General features: G+C 49.6%; 1 protein-coding gene across 3 annotated transcripts in view; it reads left to right on the forward strand.

Annotated features, from left to right (window-relative positions):
* Positions 1–21,677: 21,677 nt before the first annotated feature.
* The window catches only part of KAZN (kazrin, periplakin interacting protein), a 353,192-nt gene continuing 348,262 nt past the window's right edge, over positions 21,678–26,607 (forward strand). For 2 of the 3 annotated variants that reach the window (XM_054691610.1, XM_054691611.1), the window contains exon 1: positions 21,678–22,187. In XM_054691610.1, the coding sequence (XP_054547585.1) occupies positions 21,974–22,187 (214 nt within the window). In that variant the 5' untranslated portion in view covers positions 21,678–21,973. The remainder of the gene's footprint in view (positions 22,188–26,607) is intronic. The other variant, XM_054691613.1, reaches the window with a different exon arrangement.

Consider the following 26,607-nt stretch of genomic DNA (forward strand, 5'->3'; position numbering starts at 1 on the left):
TCTGCTGGCACCAGAGAGCATGTTGGCAGTAAACTCAATGCAACTGCCCCATCTGGAGTTCAACCAAGCGCCCCCTGGCCCTGTGCAAAGGGCCCAGTGGGGGTGATACTGAGTCCACGTGGACCCATAGGACCTTCCCAGTGTGGTGGGAAGGCCAGCCCTGCCCTTTCCGGAAGGTACCGCTTCCATCACCCCGCTGCCTCTCTGTGGCCAGCCCTTAGGAGGCAGGCCGAGGCATTTATGTCATTTAATAGGTGGGTGGGACGCATCCGGATCACGCGGTAGGTGACATTTCACATTCAAACATGGCATTGCAGGTTGTTTCAGTGGCGGCCAGTGGGACATTTGGGGCTTCGTCTCTCTCGGTGCGGATTAGCGAGCTGGGCACAAAGGCTGAACATTCACGTGGTCAGTCTTCAGAGAAGGGGCCTCAGGAGGCGCTGGCACCGGGTCAGATCCTACAGCAAGAGGAGAAAGAGCTGCACAGCCCCCATCCCTGAGCCTTCCTGGGTGACAATGGGCTTGGGCTTCAAAGGTTTTCATTTTCATTCAGACCAGGGGGAGACCCTCTGCCAGGCCTCCTGCCCCCAGACCTCTGGACTGCAGGACTTAGGGCTCAGAAGGCCTGGGAAACAGGAGCGCAGAAGCTTTTGGTGTCCTGGGCCAGCAGCCCTGCATCTGCCTGGCCCTGTGGCTTTCTGAGCAACAAAGTCACCACCCAAGAGCAGGTGGAGCATGTGAGCTTCAAAAAGTACCTGCGTGAGCTTCATATGTGACTTCCTGAGTCCGGCTCTGGAGAGAGAAGCGGAAAGAAGTGGAGATGCCAAGGGTGGCAGGATTCCAGAGTAAAGCACCTGCTTGGACTGTCACAGTGAGGTCCACGCTTACTGGGTCACGCATTTATGTAAACATTAACTACTGCTGGCATCCCCTGCACTCTTCTGCTCATCGCGTCCCGTGCCACCTGGGAAGCTAATATGCTACCTGTAGAAGACTGTCAGAGGCAGGGGTGTGCCAGACCAGAAACCAGAGCAACCGCTCTAGTGATCACTGCCGTGATGGACGGCAGAGAGGGTGGAAGTCTATTTCATGCGTGAGAAGCGGTCCGCTTCTGATTCATTAGGCACCCGTCTCCTCGGGGTCAGTAAACCCACTTCTCCTGAACTGCCTGCAGCCTCCCACACGCTTCCCTTCAGCCCCCAGGTGTGTTTAAGGAAATTTAGCTGAACCATTCCCAGTAATGCATGGAGCACTCATCAGAAGGAAATTAAGTAGCTCTGTAAAAAGCCAAGTACGTTTTCAGGAATCGACTTAAGGTTTTCCCATAAACCTGTTTTCTGCAAAATGGAAGCATGAGACAAACACTTCAACCCAAACCAAAGGTGTACAGGGCAGATGTCGAAGCAAGCAAAGTTCAAGTACATTCCAGACCTGGCGAGTAACATTTCCCCCTTATATGTGGGTGTATTTTCATTCTTGAGTTGGCCACTTTTGGGGCTGGGGAAAGAGCAGAAACTCAGACATCTGGAACCAGTTCTTGAAACACAACATCTTAATTAATAGGATTTATGTTCATTAGGATAAATATATTATCAAAGCCAGAGGTGACTCAAAGCTTGGATTCTCTTTACCTTGGTCTGGCTATTCCTATCAGTCTAGTTGATTTTCCTCTAAAAATGTGTGGTGTTCCAAGGAACAGTGGTTTCATGACTTGAAGTTTCCAATGAATAATTTCAGGTGTGCATCTGGAAAACTCTGGTGAGTTTCCTATTTGGGAAAAACAAATGTGAAAGCTGAACAGAATGGGGGCCAGTCACCAGCCAACTTGTGACTCCAGTCTTAGTTTCCCCACTGACAGCACAAGGAAACTGCATTTCACGATGTCTCCCAGAACTTCAACTGTCATGGAACAGAGTTCTCTTTCTCACAAACCCAGACAAGTTTTCTCTGTCCACACAGAACTTTATCTTCATTCATTTGACCCTGTTCAATGAACATTCCTGGGGTTCAGGCTGGATCCGGAGGCACTGGGGGTGCAAAGGTGAGGGACAATTCACTTCTGCTCTCATGAGCTTTCAGTTTAGTAGAGGAAACCAACAGTTATGGGATAATGGAGAAAGTGGAGATTTGAAAGAGCTTCTGGAATGTGCCAACAGAGCAGGGCAATAGACAGAAGGGGAAGAGAATATATCAGAGAGAGGCTTACACAGAGCAGACAGCAGATGGGAAGGTGCAGGCATATGAGCATATGACACATTCAAGGGTTCTAGTAAGCAGGGACTAGGCCCAGATGTGCCCTCTATGCCGTAAGGCGTTTGCGTTTATTCCTAAATATAGTAAGGATCCATTGAAGGGATTAATGGAAAGAAAGATCCCATTAAAAAGACATCTTCTAAAAGCCACACTGGCAGCTGGGTGGAATTTCAGAAGGTTGGGATGTGAGGAAGACTGGAGGAGGGGGTCAGGGAATAGCACGAGGCCTTCAGCAATCTAGGTCCCAAATAACCAGTCCCTGACCTAGGTCAATGGCAGTGGCCAAGAAGAGGAAGGGACAGACCTGAAAGAAATTCAAAAGGCAGAGTCTTAAAGAGCTACTAATACACCATTAAGAGTTCTGATTGTCTTCCTTTCCAGCAGATAATGTTTTACAAGTCATTGAACAATGCTACTAAATAATTGTCCATTATAAGTCTCTCTATTAGCTGGCAAGCTGTGAGGTGATGGGAGACAATGGCTGTGACTTTTTGTTCACTATTCTAAGACTTCTCATGGTGCCCGGCACATAAATGAATAACAACTCATCCCCTTGATAATATGTGGAGGGGGGTAGTTATTTTCTCTTTTCGGGTATTAAGTTGTTTATACTTTGACAACTCAGAATTCTTACCCAAGGCAACCAGGTTAGTAGTGGTGGGAAGAGCCCTTGTCGTGGAGCTGGGAGGTGAATGTGAGTCCCCACCATTCTCAGATGATCTGTGTGCATGGAATAAGTTACTTAACCTCTCTCAGTCTAAGTGTCCTCATCTGTAAAGTGAAAATGATATTAGTAGTTAGACCTTATAGATTATGGTAAGAACTAATAAGGTTATTCATGGCAGTGTCTGATAGAGTAAATACTCAAAAATAATTGTTAGACTATGAATATGGAAGGATGGATGGATGGGTGGATGGAGAGGTAGGTGAGTAGATGGATGGATGGATGGTGGAGTGAGTGGGTGGGTGGATGGGTTGGTGGATGGATGGATGGATGGATGGATGGATGGATGGATGGATGGGGTATGGGGAGATAGGTGGATGGAGAGGTGGGGTAGGTGGATGAAAGGGAGGATGGTGTACTGGGGGATAGGTGGATGGAGAGGTGGTTGGGTAGATGGTTGAGTGAATGGATAGATTGGTAGGTAAATGGATAAACTGAGATATTAATTGATGTATAGCTGCATTGATGATAGATACATGAGCAAATGAAAAGAACCTTCTGGAAAGGATGTATATCTCAGATCATGTTCTTTTTCAGACTGACCTTATTTCCATTTTGTGGGCATCTATGTATTAAATTAATTAGTCCCCAAACTTAAAAAGCCACCTGGTCTTGGTTTCTGTGGAAGCCTTGTGGCCTGCTGCCATTGAATGCTGACGATTTAAAGTTCTTATTTTAGGTTCTGTCTAGACACCTCTCTAAATAGGAACTTTATGCTAATCTGCAGGTGTTACTTATGAACAGGTTATTTCTAAATAGTAGCTGGTGTATTACAAAAAAAAAATCCAAAAGCCAATAATACTTATTGAGATCAAGGTCTCCAATGGGAGGATTTCTAGTCAATGTGTCCACTCCTCCCATACCACCTGGCTCCTGCCTGTACCCTACCCAATTACCCATGAATCGGCTATTCACAGAGGGTATCATTAATTAAATGCATTTTTTACTAATTAACTTAAGAACTGGTAAATAGGGCTTCCCTTTGGTAGTTGGAAGATGCAGCTACTGGTGCTGCTGATTAAAATGTGAAGCAAATCTGGCTGGAAACTAGCATGTAATAGATGGGAGCACTTTTGCAACATTTCTTTTAAGGTTTGTCAAATTGTATCCTACTGATATTACTAACCCCCTTTAATCAGTAAGTATAAAATTCATCTGAGAGCATAAAATATATCTGACAATGGCATACATCAAATCCCAAACTGAACATTCAAAATAAATTGTATCGAGATTTTGTCACCATCATTGATTTCTGCTTTTCAAGCTGGTTTCTAGGGCAGCCACATAAAAGTTAAATACAAGCTATCTGAGGACTCATCGGATCTCGGTAATTCATTAAAGCAACAGTGGCTTTAATAAATCTGAGCATAGAGATTGCTTCCACAGATACCCTCCACTTGGAAATGTGCCACTCATCAAAGAGGGTGGCAAAACTAATCTCATAGGCATGTAGCAGAGGTGAGAGGTAGCTTTGGGGGGTGACTGCGGCTCTGTGGGTCCTGCTGACCCATAGGCAGCTTGTAGGCAGAGGGCTGTGGGCGCAGCTGGACTTGGTCTTCATAGTGAGCCCCCAATGACGATGAGGATCTCTGGGTTCCAGACAATTTACAAGGAGCTTCCATATTGTGACTTCTTTCATCCCATAGCAATCTGGGGGGTGGGGGCGGACAAGGCTGAGATGATGATGGTTTTCCCATTTCACAGATGAGAAACTAATATGTAGAAAGCAAAGTGATTTGCCCCAGATCTCACAGCTGGCAGAGCTGGGGCCCATGGTCTGATTGTCAAAAGCTCAAGTTCTGGGTTCAGATCTCACTTCTGTGGCATTTGTGTCCTTAGTGCTAGCATAATGAGCACTTAGTACATGTTTACCATGGTTCATAGACAATACCAGGTTGCATCCAAAAGCAAAACAAATCAGACAAGACCTGGAAGTAACCAATGGAAGTTTCGAGTCCTGCTTCACACCGGTAGAGGAAAACCTCACTCGGGTCCTGCGTTAGCCCGTCCCAGCCGAGCAGCGCCCTTCTTATTGGCATATGTTAAAAGAAGCCGATGATATTTCAGTCCCTTTCAGCTGTGACTCATTATTGTAAATAGCGGTGCAATGAGAAGATGAGAAAAGAATTTAAATATACTGACTGACAGAATTTTTAGGGAAAGTGATACACACGAAGATAAAAAGCAATCAGAAAGATTTGCATAAACCCTTGTGATCTCAAAGGTCATCTATTTGGGAGTCTACTAATGGAAATATGTCTTTTTAAATTCTGGGTGATTGCTTAATTGAAAAGGAAAGAATTTAAATGAGTCAAGTCATAGGAGCAGAGTAGATTTATGTCAACTGCAGCCCAAAAAAAAAAAAAATGCATGTTTCTTTGAGGGGAAAATTGGTTCATTCATATACAATTTAAAATTTAGAATGGAATAGTAAATTTGGCCATTTATTAGGATTTGGTTCAGTACCTTAAAATATGTTGATATCCAAGGGCTGTCTGAATTTATTTCTAAAAGTCATTTCCTATTGCAATCTTTATTCTGTTTAGAAAAGTGGGTGGTTTTACATTCTTTAATTTATTTGAACTTTACAATGACTCTCAGAGGTTTAAGGGTTCTCATTTCCACTTTATAAAAGAGTATAACATTCTCTTATTGAGGGCAGGGATGAGAACTTTTTGTGTTTTTTTAATCCCCAGTGCCTGACTAATAGAATGTAAGTCGATGCTACAACATAACCTCCTAAATGTTCCGCTTAAGACATCAGCCTTTCAGAAGGCAGCACAGACCAGAGGGTGAAGCCTCACTGTATATACCACCAGACCTCCTTGAGTTCAAACCCCAGCTCTGCCACTTACTGTGTGACCTTTAGAATTTATTTCTTGGATCGCAGCTGATAAATAATCCCTACCTCATGGAGTTGTTATAATAATTAAATTTCAAGATGAAAATCACAGGAAGAAATACAAAGTATTTAGTAGAATGTCTGACACATATTAATGCTCAAAAACTCTAGTTTTCACTCTCTCTTGAGTATACTTAGAAATGCTAGAATAGGCATGCTATTTGACCATTGCCTTAATTGTCTGATTGGAAATTAATGGGGAAAAACTGAGTGACTGGGGGATGCTGGATGAGGAGCATAATCCAAGAGCCTCACGTGGCGGCAAGGAATTCCTATCACTGCTGTGAAAAGTCTCTCCTCTAATTTAATGCAATGCGCCGGTATTAATAAGTGGCAAGAACCCAGTGTGAGGCTACCTGCTGCCTTTCATACTGGGTCCATTCACCTGATTACTTTCTAGGACATCATATAGACCTTTTGCCACATCAGGGGAGAAATCTGCTCATTTAATTTCCAAGTAAGGCATAATTAGCTCCGATCGTGATTCACAGCTACAGGAACCCAACAGCTTTTTCACTGCATACAGTTAAGGATATTTGCAAATGCACTGGCTTTCTCTGGGACTCCCAGGTATTCAATTGTGTGCCATCAGCCCAGTTTTCCCATCATCAATGAATGCATCCTTCGACTGTATTAGCAGAATGGTCATGTGTAATGGACACTGCTTAACTGCTGTTGATAGATGTGGGTGATGAAGGATGAGTGATAGCTGGGAGTTGGGCAAGTTGTGTAGCAGGTGAAGAGGGGTCAGGAGAAAAAGGACTGGTATTTAATAAGCATCTACTCATTTTTAATGAGTATTTAATGCACCAGGGTTTGAAAGAGGTGCTTTATCCTTTCAACGCCCTATGAGCCCCCTTATCAGGGCCACCAGTGACCTCTGCATTGCCTGATGCTTATTCAGCGCTCGATGCTCCATGCTTGTTTGGTCTAATAGAAAGCTTGAATGGGGGTCTTCCCTGGCGGCACAAGCAGTTGAGCCCCGCACTGTGGAGCTGTCCGCAGCCTCTGCAGCGCGGGTTCGATCCTGGCCGGTCAGCGAGAATCCCACATGGCGCAGCAGACCTCTCCTGTCTCACCTGCTGCTCCCCTTAGCAGTGTATTTCATCAGTCTGCCTGTTCTGTTCCCTGCTCTGTCTCCAGTGAATCCTCTCACCCTCCCACGCATCTGGCCTGTACCCCAGTTCTTGTATAAAAATAAATAAATCTTTAAAAAAAAAAAAAAGAAAAAGAAAGCTTGAACAGGGCAACTTTCACATACTGTCTGCACTTGGCTTTCAGGTTCTCACACCTACTTTACCCCAACTCACTTTCTCTATAGCTCCTCTGAATTCTCTTTTGTCCAGCCTTCTAAATGTTGGGAGACCCCAGAACTCAGTCCTTGGTAATTTCCTTCTCCATCAACACACATCCATTAGAAGCTGTCATTCCATCCAAGGCCTCTGAACTCCTAGATGCAACTGACTTCCAAATTCACATTTTCAGCTCAAATCCATCACCTGGATTCCATGACCGCACCGCCCACTGTCTCTCTCCATTCGGGTCTCTAAGACACATCTCTAAGTTAGCACACAGCCTCCCCGGATCCTGCTTCCCCAGTCAGTGGATTTTCCATTCTTGCAGTTGTTTTAATCCAATGCTCAAGCATCCTGACTCCTCCTCCTCTCGCACTTGCCACGTCAGCCAAGTCTGGGGCTCTACTTCAGCATCTCTCTCGACCCCGCTTGCTCCTCTCCTTGCTTCACTCAACTTCCCTCCACCCGACCACCATCTTTCAAACCTCCATCATAACTGGCTGCTGAGAGGGCTCCCTGCCTCCATGTTGTCCCCCTGGAGTTTCCACACAGCTTCCTGGGGGAGCATTTTAAAATATAACTCATCTCCTACACTTCCTCTACCCTCGTCAGGGGTTCCCATTTCAGAATTAAAGCCAAGGTCCTTCTAAGACCCTGTTTCCCAGACAAGCCAAGGACCTGTTGCCTCTGGGCCTCTGCACATTTCCTTGTCTGCCTTGACCATTAGACTGTGGGCCCCGGAAGGGGCAGCTCTGCCCCTGCCCAGGTCTCTAGCACCTGATGCACGGGCTGGTATAAATAGGCATAAACCTTGGGAAGCATGTGCTTTGTACCCAGGAAAATTGAAAGCCCTTTATGCTCATCAGCTTATTTAATCTTCACTTTCAAGCTGGAAATATGAATCTTAATCTATGCAATCGAAACTGTTAGTGTGGTCACTTTACAGATGAGAAAACAGAGGCCCAGAGAAGCTAAGTGTCTTTCCCAAGGTCACAGACTTGCAGAGGCACACCGAGCACTCAACTCCAGGCAGTCTGGCTCTGGAGGCTCTGCGCCCTCCGCTGGTACTTTATCCTGCCTCTTGTAAGTGTGCCACTGGCAGATGGTGGTAGATGAATGAAAACGTGAACAGTAATGATTATCAGTATCACATATAGCTCTCCCTGCATGCCAGCTACCAGGATGCCTCAGATTAGGTTCTCTGCACTCAGACAGTTTACCAGGGAGTTCCCTAAGGAGATACTCACGTAAGGGAAAAAAGAAGTCTGATGGGAAAAGTGAGAAGTTGGCAGGCCACCTGTGTTGCCCCTGATGCCTACAGAAAGCTCTGGATTAACACTCCAGGGTGGTCCTAAAAGGAAGCAGAGGGGCTGGGTTTTGCATCCAAGTCACTGGCCAAGGCTGGTCTGATAGGGGCATAACCTTGCAGCAGCAGGCAACTGCTGGTGAGCCATGTGACTGTGAGCCTCCCGGCTGGTATTGCCAGCTCAGGTGGGTGTGCGCATGTGCCGGAGGAGTAGCACTAGAGGGAACACTCCAGTATCCCCTGCATGGAAGAGGACTTTGCACACCATCTCATTTAACACTCCTCACCATCCCCTAATGAGTCATGCGTTCGTTAGCCTCACTTTATCAAGAGCAAAACAGAGTTTGAGAAGTTAAGCAACTTGGAACAGCTAATCCCCTAGGATGAGAGGCTGGAATTCCAGGCTGGAGTAGCTGAGGGAACATCCAAGTGAGTGGCTGGATTATTGTACCTCGGTGGCCACCCAGGCCCGTGCTCATCATGTTGTCGTTGGGGCAGTGGGTGGGAGGGGTGAGCCTCGGTCGACTGGTCTGCCCTGAGTCCCGCCTCCTTCTGTCACATCACCCCCTCCCTTGACCATGTGCCTCTGCCAAGGCCCTCAACCTTATTCCCTGTAGCTCCAGGATGGGCATGCACCAGGCCTGCTCAACCAAAGGGGTATCCTGCCCTCACCAGTGCAAGACCACACTTAGTGGACGCGACAGTGTATAGCAGCTCTCTTTTTCCTCTGGGCAGCTGACGTAGAAAGATGTAAGCCTGGAGCCACCTCTAGCCAAGTTCCCCAGCCTTCTGCATGGAGAATGGCCAGTTGTCTGGGAGACAATAAGAATGAGGCCAGCAAAGAGAGATCTGAAGGCGTGATTGAGCCCCTGGAATTTTAGAGGTCCTGCATGCCCCTAGGCTTCCCAGTTTTATGAGCCAATAAATTCTCCCGGGTAGCTAAGCCATGCACTAGCAGGTCAGGGTTCAATGATGTATTAGTCCTTTTTTGCTGCATAACAAACAGTCTCAGTCTCTCCATGGCTCACAGTGACAGTCATTTCCCCCATTTATGGTGAGGTTGTGCCTGCAGTTTGGCTGGGTGGTGGGACCCAGAGTCTGAGGCCATTGCTGGGGTACGATGTTCTCACTGCAGAGCAGAGGAGCATAAGAAGCCAAGTGAAAACATGCAATACACTGAAGACCTGCTGGCTGCATGTCTGCTAGCATTCTAGTGGCCCTGCAGGCTCCCATGGCCACACCTGGTGGCAGCTGGGCAGGTGCTCTGTCCATGTAGTGGGAGGTACTAGAAGCCACAGAACAGGTAATAGAGGAAGGGAAGGTGTTATGGCAGAATTTGGTCAGGGAAGCAGGCAGCACTCAGAGAGGAGGGAAGTTCTTTATTTATGTCAGTGGGCTTTAGATCTGTGGGCCCAGAGGAGATTTCTCTCCAAAGTCTGTGCACCGAGCAGCCAGGTTACAGCTTATTTATTGACTAAAACAAGGGGTACAGTCACCTGGAAATGCATGAATCAGGCGTTGGCGTTGAGGGTGCTTATCAGTTGTTCCCTAAAACTTTCAATCTACACGCAATGTCCCAACTTCAGCTCATCAACAAGTCAGCCTGACATTTTCCACTTCAAAGGGAGTAAGGAGTGAGGAACAGCAATCCCACCTGCCACACATAGGCCAGGGGGATGAGGAGAGGGGCTGAAAGGTACCTGAGACAGCAGAGCATCCCAGCCAGCCACACAGTAGTCAGTGAAAGTGTCATGTGGCCCAGGTCCCCAGAAAGACCAGCCTCTGTGTATTATCTGCTAGAATTACAGCAGCAGCAGCCAGACCTCAATCCCTGTTCAGAATTGCACACCTCAGGCAGGGAACCACATGCACTCAAAGAGATCAGGACCCGTCACAGGCTGCTCCCCAGGGTAGGGGGCCAGAAAGTTTAATTTCTTTTCATTTTAACGTGTTGGAATTACCAAAGGAGATGTTTAAGGTTTGATCCTGAATTTCTGGAATATTCGGTGGCCAAGTTTGCTATTATTGTCAAGAAAAAGAAGTGTAAGATCAAAGAGATGCCTCCTCACAGAGGTTGTCACCTCATATTGAGTTTGGAAGCTTCTCCCCCCCAGCACAATTGGAAATAGAGCCTGTCTGTTGTTTGATGTTCTCCTCCAGTGGATAAATCAAACACCCCCATTGAATTCTTTTCCCCAAGCATTTACTGAGCATCTCCCGTGAGCATGAGCTGACTTATAAAACATCAGTATTAAGCATAGTATCACTTACGGGGTCCCCATGTGCCTGGGTCACCTGAGCAAGGCAAATCATCTCCCAGGCATGTTTGGGCCTCCCTAGTGGTGCAAGGAGTTAAGCGCCGCACTGTGAAGCTGTCCACAGCCCCTGCAGCATGAGTTCGATCCCCGGCAGGCCAGGGAGATTCCCACATGGCACAGCAGACCGCTCCTGCCTCACCTGCTGCTCCCTTCAGCAGTGTACTTCGGTCAATCTGCCTGTTCTGTTCCCCACTCTGTTTCTGTTGAATCCTCTCACCCCTCACATCTCTGGCCTGTACCCCGGCTCTTGTATGCGTAAATAAATAAATCTTAAAAAAAAAAAAAAAGAAAGCAAGCATGTTTGACCTGTGAACTGTGAGGTCTTCCCCTCCAGATCTAAAATCCTAAGGTCCACAAACTGGGTGATATTCTTTTCACGCTTGCTGGTAATTAAGCTTGCAGGGATGTGCAGAAAGGAAACCAGATGGAGTGAGCTCTGAGCAAGCTCAGGCTGAACAGGGAAGCTCCAGTGCCATCCTCAGCTCAGTTTGTCTCTGAATCCTGTCTTTAATGTGCTGTTCACATTAACAGAGCGAATAGCAAGTTGGGTATAAGGAGGTGATACAAAATAGTAGGAAAGTGGAGGATTCCCGTAGACCCGAGGCAGAGTCCCAGTCCTGCCACTTATCAGATGTATGACCTTGAGGAAGTGACCTCACCTCCCTAAGCCTCAATTCTCTTACCTGTTAAATGTAGATAATAATCATAGACTCTTCCCCTGAGGGTTGTCACAGGGGATGGAAGTTAAGCGACTAGCTTGTCTTCTGATGTAAGAACCGCTTACATCAGAAGAATTATCGTCACTTTTTGTGATCCTAGCGCCCCCTCCAAACACACTTGCAGACAAAACTGCAGCTCATTGAGTTTAATCTGTAAAACTTCAAGAAAGAAAGGGCTTCTGCTATCGCTGAAATTTAATGAAAAATGTACAATGATGTCGTTCTGTGTTCTTCATATAAAAGCTGAACTCGATTTGTAGAAGTGTGTGCTACCTGGAACAAAAGCACTAATAATAAAAAGACTCGATAGAAATAGAAGAGTTCACTGTAGACACCTCTGGGTTAAGACAGTGACGCTCTGGCAAGTGACACACGGGCCACTGAGTTTCCCAAGGGAGCTAAGACAAGGAGAGCCAGGGCTCCTTCCTCCGGGTCTGTGCCCGGGAGCAGAGCCATGCAAGTTTGCCTGGAGGAAGGGTTTGGGGCGTCTCTAACTTTGAACAAAAGTGTTCTCTGGACTAGCCCAGGCCTGGACCAGCCCCTCTTTGGGGGAGGCATTTAAGTGCACATTTTAGTTTGATGTCTCTTCGTGCCTCGCAGGACGAGGACTGGAGGGCGTGGATCTGTGTCTTTTCTATGAACAAGGTTGCAGGCTCATCATTCCCCCAAAGCTGCTAGATTCCCAGTAAAGTGACTTTCTGCCGACCTCCCTCAGCGCCCCAAACTGAGTGGGGGAAGGGTGAAGCTGTTTCTTCTTTTCCCAGCAGTTTCATTTCTTTGACACAGGACAGCTGTCTCAGACAGATGCATTCCAGCTCTCAACATCCCAGTGATTCCAAGGGTGGGGACAGAACCTGCATGCTGGGTGCAGGCCCAGGACTGGGTGCAAGATGGCAAGATGCCTTGGCAAGGGAAAGAGTGAACTAGCCTTTACAGCTGCACCCAAACCCCTTATTTCTTTGTTTTTCATAAAGGAAGAATTTGAGTAAAGAGCTGTTTCTGGCCCAAGGTGTGAAAGCACCAATTTGCTCCCAACACGGCCCAGGGCAGTGCTGACCACAAGTAGCAGGACTGGTGTGGCTCTGAGCCTTGCCAGTTCCCTCTTGAACCACACACACACCTAGCCATGTGGTCTTGGGGTTCCAAATATTCAATTAAAAATTTTTTATATCTCCCCAGCATTAAATAAGCAGGTGAACAAATGAAGGGCCGGTCAATTAAGCTCTAGGCAGCCACTTCACGATTTACTGGCTAGAGGCATGGGATCGCAATGAACTGAGGTTGGGTCTGAGAGCTCTGGCGTAAGGATGGATGTAATCAGACAGCCCATCCTGAATGGCAGTGAAGGCTGTGAGTTGCATCCTGTGAGGCCCACTGTGTTGGACGGTCAACACTTCAGGGCTGGAAGGATTTGGTGTTGACTCCAGAGGTAAGGGTCAAAGCCCTTTCTTATTTCTGCTACTGGCAAATTCTGAAGGACAGTAATATTGCCACATCTGCATCGTCGAGAGGCCTCAGGGTCCTCATTGCTCTGGTTGGTCAGTTGATGTTACCTCTATGACCTTGAGTGAAGGTCACACTGTTCTCTTTTGTCTGGGAGAGGAAGCGCCGGTCCTCCGAGGACACTAGTGCATTAGTCACCATAGGAATAGAAAGAAGTAGACTAAGAGGGGAGCAAACACAGGAGTCAGGGCAGGGGTGGGGATGGGAAAAGACATTTGTGACAAAAGCTTTTCCTGCTGAAGTTAACATTGAGTTAAATAGAGGAGAGAGAGAGACAACATCATAGAGAACGGGGTCCTGAGAACCCTATTCTTGGAAAATCATGCTCTGCTCTTTCAAGTCTCATGCGCTTCTGTTAAAAAAAAAAATTCATTTTTCCCCACCACAGGAAGCATAGGAAACAGCTTTCATAGGATACAGATTGCAAGAATTATATATCAGTAAGAAAAGAATAAATTACCATTTAGGGTAGGTCTATAAAGTATTTCAAGCCACTGGGGTACCATTTCATGAACCGAAAGAACTAATTTACCAGATGGGTCCCCAGGGCCTGGAAGAACTAATGCAGGGCCACAGAGGAGCGGCTCCCTCGCGACTTCACCACCAATCAGTCCCTTTGCAGGGAGAGGAGGGCCTGCGATGAAAGGGCCCCTGGGCACTTCAGCTTCAAAAGGGTGAGACTGTATCCAGGGATCAGAGAGAACCAGCCAAGGAACGAAAAGCAGGGTCTGCAGATCAGACATACCTGGGCTGGACTTACCTACGACAGGTGAGTGAGAACAAACCTTCTAAGCCAAGGTGTTTCCTGATCTGCTGAAAGGGGATAGTAACCCCTGCCTTCCATGTTGGGAGGATTCAACCCGAGTTAGTGGGATTAAATGGACAAGCACACTGGGGACTATAAGGGATGTCCAAAGAATGGGATATGCTATTATAGTCATCACCATCATCATCCCTATCATCACCATCAGCATCCCCATCACCATGAGCATCCCCATCACTATCAGCATCACCATCACCATCACCATCACTGTCTCCATCACCATCACCATCATCATCTCCATCACCATCAGCATCACCATCACCATCATCATCACCATCATCATCTCCATCACCATCACCATCATCATCACCATCATCATCACCATCACCATCATCATCACCATCACCGTCTCCATCACCATCACCATCATCATCTCCATCACCATCATCATCTCCATCACCATCACCATCACCATCACTGTCTCCATCACCATCACCATCATCATCTCCATCACCATCATCACCATCACCATCATCATCACCATCATCATCACCATCACCGTCTCCATCACCATCACCATCATCATCTCCATCACCATCATCATCTCCATCACCATCATCATCTCCATCACCATCACCATCACTGTCTCCATCACCATCACCATCATCATCTCCATCACCATCATCACCATCACCATCATCATCATCATCTCCATCACCATCATCATCTCCATCAGCATCACCATCACCATCATCATCACCATCACCATCATCATCACCATCATCATCACCATCATCATCACCATCATCTCCATCACCATCACCACCATCATCACCATCACCATCATCATCTCCATCACCATCATCATCACCATCATCATCTCCATCATCATCTCCACCACCATCATCACATCACCATCCCCATCATCATCTCCATTACCTGTATCTGCATCATCTCCTGAGTTTTTCCAGGCCCCAGGCACCAAACACTTCATGTGCATTGTCTCACTTAATTCTTCAACAAGTCCATGAAGTTGGTGGAAATAGTATACCATTCCACTCATGACAGAGGTGAAGCTCAGAGAGGTGACTCGCCCAGTGTCACAGAGCTAGTAAGTGGCAGTTCTGACCAACTCTGGGATATATGCATTGAAGCTCCTCTTATCTTCGGAGAAGGGGGGTGGTGTCAGTGGCACGGTTAGGTGAGCAGGCTAACCGTAGACAGGGGGCTTCAGTGAGAGGTGACAGGAACCTTCCCGAGACTGCTGTGGGATTCTGGAAAATAAAAAGTCACCTGACCCATGTTGACAACCAAGACATGTGGGGGGCAGAAGGTCCAGCAAGAAAGCTGGGGTTGGGCCCGTGGGCTGGGGTGTCATGAATGTTCTCTGCAGGTAGACGTGTCCCCTCAGGGTTCTGTACTTTGCTTGGCTGTGCTGTTGTCCACTGTCACTCACAGACGCTGTGACAAAGCCAAGAGTCCAGAGCCCAGGCCATCACACACATTTTCTTGTAAGCCCCAAATAAATAAATATTTGGTGCCTGCACCAAATAAGCACCTCAAGCAGCCAAAGACATTCAGCAAGAGGAAAAAATGCACTTCTCTCTAGAGATAGTGCTTTATGAATATATGCTTGTGTGGTTAAGTCTATGGTTAGTATACATATTTAATATTTATGTCATACAAGGGAGCTTCTGAATAATGTGATTATGAAAGAACTATGCAAATGAGAAATACTCAGAAGGGGTTGGGCTTGTTAAATACATACACAGAGGAGAGGGGCTGACCAGCTTGCCAACTCTTTGATGGGAGGTGACTGGGGAAGGCAAAAGGAGAATGTCTTTACACTAACAACCGTGCTCTGCGTGCACACAGATACATATGTGTGTCTACTCATAGATCCAGACGTGTGTGTGCTATGCATTGGTGGGAGCTGCGTGGTGCAACTGTAGAACTACATGTCGCCTGTACGCGTCATCGACAATCGTCACCCACATCCCACCTAGCAGGTCAGGCTCTTTCCCTAAGCCCCACTGTCGGCTGCCCTGTGCCTGCCTCTTCTCTCTATGCTTCTTCAAGTCCTTGCCTTCGTGACTGAGGCTGTGAGGGTGACTAGCGGTGGTGGTGGGAAGGGGAGTCTTGCTGGGAAGGGAATGGAGCTTAGCCGTGGGGGTTCGCTGCCTGCACACCCTTCTGCCTTTGATGCCGGCTCCCTCCTGCTCTGTTCACCCTGAGCCCTGGACCTAGTGGCCCCATCTGAGCCAAGCTCTACCCTTTTCCCCAGAGCTCATGTTCAAGCCACTCAGCCAAAGTAAACTGTGTAAATGCACAAAAGATACAGCTCTAGATTGGCCGATTCGCCTGTGACAATTTGAATAAACAGAGCATCCATCTGCAGAAGGGGCAGGGGAGGGGGTTCCCCAGGGACTCTGGGGGGAGGGGGTGGGTTATTTATTCGCTGACAGACTGCATCCAGAGAGACAGGGCAAGGGAGCCTCGCAGCCCACCCGAGGCTGGAAGGCCCCATATTTATGCCTTTTGCAGTGAGCCGGTGCTTTATGAACACCCGCCCATGGGCACACCCACCAGGCACCAGGCGTCCTGGGCAGCTCACTGCAAATGCAGATGCACAGGCACTGCCCCAGAGACTCTCGCTGGTCAGGAGCGAGATTCAGGATCCACATCTAAGAAACATCTCCTGGGAACTCCCTATCAAGGGGTCTTCGTCCTCACGTGGAGAGACATTGGGTCAGCTGCAGTCCAGAGCTGTGCCTCGCAGAGTCTGGCAAGGGACACGTCTGAGGGAAGGGACAGTTCCAGTTGGAATCCAGGAGGCCAGAGGGCATTTCTCCTGCCTCCTGTACACAGCCACCTGCCAGCCAGAGAGACATTGGGGGGTCACAGGGCACTGACTCCTGGGCCAAGGGTCCTTCAGACCTTGCCTTTCTCACCCTGTCCCACATGTCATCTGAACCTGGCACGGGGACTGTGACCGCTGCCTGCAGTCTCTGCGCCAGCCAGTAACCAGGTTCTTGACTGAGTCACAGAGGAAAAATGGGCCACCTTTGGGGATACCAAGTCCTGACCGCCAGCTCATCCCTCCGGCATATGCGTGTTGACCACTGGGGGCTGAGAAGTGGAAGAACTTGAGGCTTGGGCCTCTTGGACCTGTTAGTTCAGTTTGGCCGTCATAGGATAAACCCCTGAACCTCAGTGCTTAATCTGTCAAATGCAGAGTACAGGTCACCCCTCTACATGATGGAATTGATGCAATCACAAGACAGGAGGGGAGGAGCTGTGCAAGTACTTGGAAAAGTAAGATGTGCCTAGAATTCCTGGGGGAGAAGAAGACAGGCAAGGGAGGGTTTCGGTGAGAAAAACCAGCATCTTCACGGCTGAAGCTGTGGGGTGGTAGGAGGAGGTGTTTGTTCAGTTACCCACAAACTCTTGGGGAAGCATCTGCTAAGCGCCAACAGTGGAAGCAAAAAGAAGACCTGGACACAGACTGGCCTTCCTGGGGCTCTCGGATGGGCGCCTTTGCCAAGACACCCTGTTGCATGCAGTAGAAATCACCAGATTCTAGTCCCTATTCTGGACTGCGTGGAATCCAGACAAAGGGGAATGAGCAGGACTGCACCGGGGATGTTGGGACCAGGAGTTCAAAGCCCTTCATCCCAGTGATGGGATGCTCCAGTCATACCCTTCAACCTGCATTTCAAATTTGCAAAGAAACAAAACAAATTTGCAAAGAAACAAAACAATGATCAGTGGCAGGATGTCAATGTGGCGTGTTCAAGTTAAGGGATGAAAAGGTGCAGAGAGCCTGGGAGATTTTTCCAGGCAGAGGTGAAAGAAATGGCCCTAGGGGCTGAAAGAATTAAGTGACAGACTTGTCACAAGCAGGAGTTGGTAGAAGGTGAAGCCAGACGCCAGATTGAGCACGACCCCATGGGCTGGAGCACCTGCATATGGAACCCGGGAGGCTTGGTGGTCGGGCCTTAGCCTGATTGTCTGTGGGGCTGGACTCGCAGCAGAAGGTGCTGGGTCACTTTGAGCGGCCTGTCTCAAGAATCCCTTCCTGCCTCTGGGTAGTTGCAACTGATGCCACTTGTTGCAACTGAAAGATTCATCACACCCTCTTTTGCTGTCAAGAGCATCTCAGTGTGGACATTAAATTATAAGGTCACTATTGATGGCACGAGGTTTCTGCCCAGGACATTGCTACCAGCAGTGTGTTCAGCTCTTTCCCTGGGTTCTCACTAGGAACTGACTTCCTTTCTCTGAGCTGGGCTGGTTTTGAAGATTCTTCAAGATGCCCAGGCAGGCTCTCACGGGCACCAACGAGCGCAGTTCATTCGTTCTGTTCAGAAAGCTCGGACGTTCAGCAAATCCTGGCAGAGGCTGGTGCCAGCCTGAGGGCGGGGGGCTGCTCCAGCTGTGCAGGGGGTTGGTTGACTGGGAGGGTGGGCAACTAGGAGCAGGTTGCTGTGAAGCAAACCCATTTCCTGATGCAGTTCTAACATCAGCTTGCTGGGGTGTGAAATGGGGGTGAACTGAGAAACATGCAGAAGGAAGGACGCTGAAACAGGCACAGAACTGCCATATTCAGAGAGAGAGAGAGAGAGAGAGAGAGAGAGAGAGAGCGAGCTCTGAAGCTCCTCCCCCAATGGTTTGTCTCCCAAGAAACAGTCATCAATGCTCTCAGCGGCCCCAGATAGACTGGTTTATGAGGCAAACAGGAGGCAAGGGTACTGATTCTCTGACCATGTTGTTACCTAGGGAGGTGCAACAGTGGAAGTTGGGGGGAGCAGAAAAACAGACTGGTAATGTTCAGGGTTTAAATCGAATATATTCTAGAGGGTAATTGATCTCAGACTTCCTGAGATCTGGTCCTTTTGTATGTGGGTGAGCATAAGGAGACACAGCTGGAAAAAGCTCCTTGTTTCATGTTAAAAAAAAAAATCTCAGAAAATTAAATTCTTTAAAGTCCTAGAAGGCACCCCAGGAGTTTCTAAAGCAAGGCTCTTGAAACCTCAATAGTTGCGTCACCATCAGGGAAGAGGCAGAGAGCCACGAGGACAGGCCCGAGGAATCTGTCTTTGCTTTTTTTCTCCTTGTTCAATGGTTTGTTTTGTTTTGTTTTGTTTTGTTTTGACTCGATTCTAAGACTCTGGTGTGTGGGAATAATCTCAGTGAGTAGGAAAATGAGTAACACTCGGTCAGTTCACTGTACAAACATGCTCACACGCATTCATTTGCAGAGCGCTTGCTCTTGGGTAGGTGGCAAGGATGCAAAGAGGAACCATACTTGAAAACATGGACCTGATTGCCCTTCTCCAGAAGCTCCCAGTGACATGGGAGAGACACATACACATAAATCGCTGCACCTTGTGATGAGCCCTGTAACAGAGGTGTCAGCTCGCAGATTTACTGCAGGACACCCCTCTCCACCCCATTTTTGGCATTTGCATACATGCCAACGTTTTTATTGAGGTGGAATTCACATAAAGCGAACAATTTAATGGCATTTAGTACCTTCATCAGCCCGTACAACCACCACCTCTGCCTAGGGACAAAATATTTTATCACTCTCCAAGTAGACCCAGAACCCATTAAGCAGCTAGACCCCTTTTTCTCTTCCCCCCACCCCCTGGCATACATGAATCTGGTTTCTGTCTCTATAAACTTGTCTGTTCTGGAGATTCCACATCAATGGAATCATTTGGTATGTGACTCCCCATGTCTGTTCCTTTCACTTAGCATGTTTCCATGTCGTAGCATGTGTGTATTTCATTCCTTTTCATGGCTGAATAATATTCCAATGTATGGATATACCATCATTTGTTTGACCATTCATTTTAGGGAGGGTTGTTTCTACCTTCTGGCTACTAGAAATCATGCTTCTTTGAACATCCATGAACATGTTTGTCACAATACCTGCTTTCAATGATTTGAAGCTCTCTTGTCTGTTTAACTTTTTTGAGGAACCAGCAAGCTATTTTCTGCAATGGCTGAACATGAGGCTCCATCACCCTTTTGAAGACCCACAAAGTTCTATAGTTTGATGCACCCCCTAATCTGAAGGACTTCAAAGAACGGAATCCTGGGTTACCAAGCACTCTTCCTGCGTGGGTGGTCCAATGGGTCATCACATGCACTGATGAGACTTGAGTCAGGGGTTCGGTCCCCTGCTGACCCGTCAGCTGAGTAGCATGAACACAGAGGGACATTATGTCTTCTGCACATGCTCCACTAACACTGCCCTGTCCTCTTGAAGTACCTTGTTAGTGGACACAGGGGATGGAGCTGGAGTGGGTTTTTATGGCTCCATAGAAAAGGGGTGGAAATGTAGCATCCAAGGCAGAGTGGAACTAACTTGGAGAAGTGCTCGCTTCCAGCCCTGGTTTCACTTGGTTTCTGTGAGCCTCTAGGGTAAATTGCTTAATTCCCACCCAGGGCATCTGTTTCCTTGTCTCTAAAATGGGAATAAGAATCCTTACGCCCAGGAGATGATTGAAAGGTTCAGCTGCAGAAGACGAAGAGGGCAAGATGAGGATGACAGACTAAGTTTAAAAGGGGCCTTTATTGCGTTCCCCAGGGCGAACGTCACGGACCCAAGGTGGGGGTCGGTGAAGCAGTGCTTATTGTAGGGGAAGGCAGGTTTTTATAGGATGGGAAGAGGGAACCGGGCATGCAGGTAATGAGGAACAGTTGTTTTCTGATGGGATCAGCAGGTCCTCATTCTCGCCCCTAAGTGGGCTTCCTCATTCTCGCCCTTAGGTGCGCTTCCTACCAGATGCCTTTTCGCCCTGGTAACTCTGGTTCCTGGAACACCCCATCGGCTTCCGCAGGGAACAGTTGTCGCCAGGTCAAGGGAGCAGAACGTTGGTGCTCTGTTGCCCTGGGGTACATTGGCTGTTGTAAATTGTCCTATTTGCAGGGACTGAGCTCGCTATGGTAACAGGATGGAGTGGCTGGAATCCAGGGCCCCAGTGAAAAATGCAAAGCTTGTGGTCTGGGAGAAAGAGGAACTAGGTGGGTTTGTCAACTTCGTGGCTACCTCCATTCTCCTGGGAGGAGGGAGTAGGTAAACCGAGGCAGCAGTCCCCAACACTCCTATTCCCAGCAGGAGGAGAAAAGTGTGTGTGTGGGGGGGGGGTAGATCCACTGTCCCCGTCCAGTTGTCCAGTTTTCTTTCCTAGTCTCTTCCCTCTCCTCTCCCAAAATTTGGTCCAGCTGAGGAGCTGAGAACCAGGCTCTGGAGACCCCCCCCCCCAACTAGGGGCACACAGCACACCAGCAGGGTAGGGAGGCCATGCAGTGAGTGGCCCACCTGGGGAAGGCCAGAGCACTCACTGATGGCTGGGGGGACGGCGCCCTTTGGGGTGGTGGAGGTGGGGTGCAGTGGGGTGGAGCGTGAGAGCTACAGCCAGTTCAGCTCCAGGCTGCACGTTTCTTACCTGCATTTTACGGAAAAGGCAAAGTGAGGACTCGTCTCTGGAGCTGGAGCACGCGCTCCCCTCCCCTGCGCTTCCTCGCCGCTCCCCTCCGGGGCCCCTTCGCCTAGCACCCCTCGCTCCCCAGCACCCACCTCCTCCCGGGCCCCAGCGCTCGGCGCGGGGCGCCAGTTCGCCAGGGCGGGGGCTGCCCCACCGCTGCGGGGAGGGGACGGAGGGCCCGCCTCGGCCCCGAAGGTCCCCACCCGGCGGCGGGGGCGCCCGCTCGGCCCACTCCGGGCGGCCTCACGCCACCCCCGCCTCCCGGGGGGTGTGTCCCCGAAGTGGGGGGGCGCCGGAGCCGAGGGGGCGCCCCCGCCCCCGGCCCCGGCCCCCTCCGGGGCGCGCGGCGAATGGTAGGCTCCGCGGAGAGGGTGCGGGCGGCGCGCGGGTCCTTGTGCAGCCGCGCTCGGCGCCGGGGTCTCCGCGCGCGCGGCTGCTGCTCCTCCCCCGGTCCTGCCCCCTCTTTCTCCTCCCCCTCCCCCCGCCGCCTCGCTACCGCCCCGGCTCGGGCTGGAGGCGCCGCTGTCATTCCTGCGCCGAAGGAGCCGGCGCGGCCGGTGCCGGGGGTCGGGGCGCGGGGAGCCGGGCCGCGGGGGACCCAACAGGTAGAGCCGGGGGCGCCCGGCCGCGCGCCCCCGCGCATCATGCAGCTCTTTGTCACCTCTCTCGCCCCCAGGCCAAAATCCTGAGCATGATGGAAGACAATAAGCAGCTCGCGCTGCGCATCGATGGGGCGGTCCAGGCGGCCAGCCAGGAGGTGACCAGCCTGCGCGCCGAGCTCACGGCCACCAACCGGCGGCTGGCGGAGCTGAGCGGCGGCCCCGGCCCGGGCCCCGGTGCCAGCGCCTCGGCGGCGGCGGACGCAGCGGCGCTGAACATGGAGAACCAGCCGCTCGGCGCGCAAGGTAGGGAGCGCCGGCGCCGCGCGAGGGAGGCCGGCGAGCTGGACCCGGCCCCGCGCTGGCCGCTGGCCGCGCGCTCGGCGCCCCCGCGCGCGGGCGGCAGCGCTTTGCCCGGGGGCCGGGGACCCCCCTGGCCGCCCGCGGGGGTCGCCGCGGCCACCGGGCTTGGGGGGGCCGGGCCGCTGTCAGGAGCGAAACCCGGGGCGCGGGGAGCGCGGGGGCGCGCGGTCACGCCGGCCCTGGCCAGCGGCGGGAGGCGCAGCAGCGGCGGGTCCCTCCGGCAGGAGGAGAAAGTGTCCTTTAGGCGCCCCCAGGCGCCCCCCGGCTCCGTGGGCAAACTTTTCGTGCCCGGCCTTAGCCCCCCAACCCTGGCAGGGGTGAATGCCGGGGCTCCCCCAGTTCCAGAAGGCGCCTCTCTTTGGAAAGCCGCTTCCGGGGAGCTCCAGGCCTTGCTGCCCAGGTTTGGGGTGCAGCCTTGAACTGGTTTGCACTTTTCTCGCGGATGCCAAGCCCCTTGTCTTGATTGCATCTGGACTTTATTTTCTCCTCATTTGCGATCCTGCAGGCTTTGGGATGTATCGATGCAACAGTAGATGCTGCCTGCTCGGCAGGGAGTTCAGGTTTCCTGCAAATATAAACAGCCAGAGCACTTTCCAGGGGGAGACCTTAGCCCCCCAAGGCTGAGTGATGGGCGCCTGCAGAAAGGAAGGTCTAGGTGGTGGGTGGCAGCGACCCTGGGCTGGAGGAGACTCTGCAATTTGGAGGACGGCAGGCGGGCTGTGGGCTGTGTTGACATTGACAGTGATGAAGCTCGGAACCCCCCTGCAAGGGTTCAAGGTGCAGGAAGCATCCAAAAAATGTAGCTTGCTTTGTGTGAGTTGAAAAGCCAAAGGGGAAGCTGGCTTGGGGCATTTTCTCCTTTGCTTTCTTCTCTCTCTCTTTCCTTCTTTCTTTCTCCTAATTGCCCTTTAAGAAGCAGTGTGGCCGGGTATTAATATCATTTGCATTGTAAACTAATCTGCGGAAACCCAGGGCTCCACAGAAAAAAAATCCAACCCCGGAGGGCCACTTGGATAAATATGTCACTTGATGAAGTATGAGGCACCAATTGTTCAGTGACTCAAAGAATTTTCTGGACTTGTTGTCATTTCAAGAGCATCTCCTAAGTGTGGAGAGAAAAGGGTCTAGAAACGCCTCTCCGCCCTCGCAGCCTAGGTCCTGCTTACCTTTCCCCGGGAAAGTGTGCTGGGGTGAGAGGCGGGACCTGAACACAAGCCGTTTTCTGCTGGATTCTGAGCCAGACCCTACCTGGGTACTTCAGGAGTCTGTTGAAAGTGGGAGAATTGGGGCAATGATTTGGTCCCGAGGTGGCATGACGTCATGGTGGGAGGGTGCTGGGAGACTGGTGTCTGTGCGTGGGTTTCTAGCGGGGCACGGGTGTCCAGGCTGTGTCACGGTGTGTGCAAGGTGGTCTTCCCTGGTAGGTGTGCAAGGTGGTCTTCCCTGGTAGCTGGGTCAGAGCAGGGAAGGGAGACCGCATGGCCGCGCTCTACTTTCTAGAAGCAGCGACTCTTCCAGCATTAAAGAAATAATAACTAAGAACTGGCATTTTGCTAAGAATCCCAAGCCATGGTGGGGTAAGGGGGAGGCTGAACAAAGCAGGTTTATTTCCTAGCGCCTGCCCCGTCCCCTGGCCCAGGAAAAGTTAAGTGGCTTTTATCTGAGTCCTGGGTCGAGCTGCCATTGAGCACGCGAGAGACCAGAGCAGCGGAGATGACACGCAACTTGCACACGAGCTACTCAGTTGCTGGTTTCCTTGGCTTAGTGGGGCCACGGGGAGCTGTCTCCCAAATTCTCTTTTCCTAAAAACTACCAAGACTGCAGCAGTGCGAGTGGCTCTTGAATCTCTTGGTACCTTTAAAGACACACGCCACCAGCAGCTCCCCGTGCTCTCGGGAGCGTGACTGCCCATGTCAGCGCCTGCTGCGGGTGGGTGGGTGAGGGATGGTCTGGATGTTTCCTCTGCGAACCACTGGCATTTTTCAAAACCTTTCCTAGGGGGCACTTAGTGATTTTATAATCAGAAAATAAAACGTTAAAGGTTTCAACTCATTACTTTGTTGGTGGGCCACATGTACTGCTACATGGATGTGAATTTAAACTGATGTGATGGTTGAAAAGAAAAGGACCCCCCCAACCTTAAGTCCAGGGGGACAGCTCTCCAGTGCTTTTACTTTATGGGGCCTCTGAGTTTTTTGGTATCTGCTTTGGTTTGGTTTGCTCGTGACCTGCTCCCACGTTCTCCTGGGACAGCCCCTCTGCAGCCGTGCTCTGGTGGTTGCTTCTGCTCACGCCTTGTATTCTTAAAGACAAGTGCTGGCTTCCCTTGAGTTAATTTTGAAGCGTGGCGGGTTGGTGTCTTCAGGTTTCTTCTCGTCACTCCTCCGAGAAGGCACACGGAAACTCAGCTGCTGGGGGTTCCTGAGTGCCCGTCGGAAGTAGTCTTCTGTTTTCATGGTCTGTGTTGCTGTGGTTCAGTGGGCCCCAACCTTAACAGGATTTGGTGCTATAGAGTTATCACTTTTCAAATCAAGGTTTGGAATGAAATGAGTATCTTTCAAAATGCAACCGTCTAAGCCACCTTTTAACTAAAGGGCATTATGCACATACTCAAAGCGAGCTAATGTACTTTTAATAATATTAGCACAATGGTTCTGGGTAAGAATCACCCTTTGCTCTCCCTGCCAAGATGTCGTAAGCTCCATTTTCAACATTTTTTGTTTAAAAAAAAATAATTTCAGTGAATTAAACAAACCCATCACTTCCCCCATTGGGTGTTTTGTTCCAGTGATGCTAACAGTAGCTGAGCTGATGAAGGAAACTTGAGTTTTCCCAGAGGGTTAATGCAGAGTGTCATTTCAACAAAGCACTGACTCGGTTGGTGCCCTCTGGGCTGGCATGCAGCAGAGTCTAGGAAGTGAGAGCTGCTGAAATTCTGGGCTTTCGACACTTTTGCAGAATCTTCTTCGGGAATCTGTGTTGAAAGAATACCTGGCAGCCCGCCCATCTGAGCGCTCCCTGCGGCAAGTGCATGGGATAATCCTAATGAGGATGCTGGCTTAGGGTGCAGAGAGCACCCTGGCAGGGAGGCCCGTTTCTCTGCCCCGGAGGTGCCCGTTGGGTTGGTGGGGTCAAAACTGCCTTGACAGGTGGACAGAAGGAGTCTTGGAAAGGACAGAGCCAAGCATTTGTTCCAATCCGTCTTGTTGTTGGTAGCCAGAGAACGGATTTGTTTAAACTAACATTTCTAAGCTGTTTTTCCTCAGCGTAACATCTCCGGGAAAATGTGTTTTAAATGCTTGCTGTTCTTTGAGGGGAAAATATAGCAGTTTGTTTCTCTGAAAATGTTTTATCTGATGAATGACTAATATTAGATTCAATTGGCTGCTGTGCTGTGTGTAGAATAAAACAATTAAGCCCCATTGTAGTCAGCTCAAATAGGTGTTAACTTTACGTTACATAAAATGCTTATGCCCAGTAGGATGTACACCTACTGCCATTACTTTGTTGGTTTCCCTTTTTTTTTTTTAATGAAATAATTGTATTTTTATGCATCTCTCTTTGGTGTTGAGAACTTACTTCTTTTGTTAGGATGGGCATGGGGAAAAGAGTCATTTTCCTACACCTTTGTGAATTTCCATAAACAGACGCAAGCTTTATTATTTTCTCCCCAGGTGTTAAAATAGGTTGTTCCTTCAGGTCTGACTGCTTTTATCTAGCGTGACTACCACACTGGCAACTCTTCGGTGAAGTGTAAATTACCTTTGGACTGAATTGAATGGTGAGCGGTCTGCGGAGACACTAGACACTGTTGCTTTGCAAAATAAGTTCTGTCTTTTGCCATCCCCTTCCCGATCCATTCTGTCTCATCTCTCGAGTTCCCGAGTAGACTTTTATCTTTTTTGAAGAATGACGGTTTCCAAGTAGCTGAGGGCCTAGGACAAAAGGCAGGGCAGTCTCTGGACCTTCTGTTAGCTTGTCCGGGTGACAGAGCTCACCCCTCTGTGCATGCCTCGATTTTCCAGCAGCGTCAGGAGACTTGCGAATTTTCCTCATCTGGTAGGTGTTGTGAGATGGGGCTTCAGAGTTCTTCCTGAAAACCAGCATGCATGGTCCCAGACCGATTACTTACAGGTCAGGACAGTGTGGCTGAAATTAGTTATTGATTGGTTTTATTTACTGTCTTTCCATTGCCTTTGGAAAATACCTTCGGAGGACCCCTTGAGTCAAGTTTCTGGTTCTGGTTAATTTCATGCATCCGATATTTCATGATTTACTGAGGTTTTTCTAAACTTCTTGGATTTTAATCAGAGTCCAAACCAATCTGATTATTATCAGAGGACCCTCGTCACCTACCCTCCCA

The sequence above is a fragment of the Talpa occidentalis genome, unplaced genomic scaffold (genome assembly GCF_014898055.3).
Source record: "Talpa occidentalis isolate TD23 unplaced genomic scaffold, MPIMG_talOcc4v2.1 talOcc4.9, whole genome shotgun sequence".
Classification (NCBI taxonomy): Eukaryota; Metazoa; Chordata; class Mammalia; order Eulipotyphla; family Talpidae; genus Talpa; species Talpa occidentalis.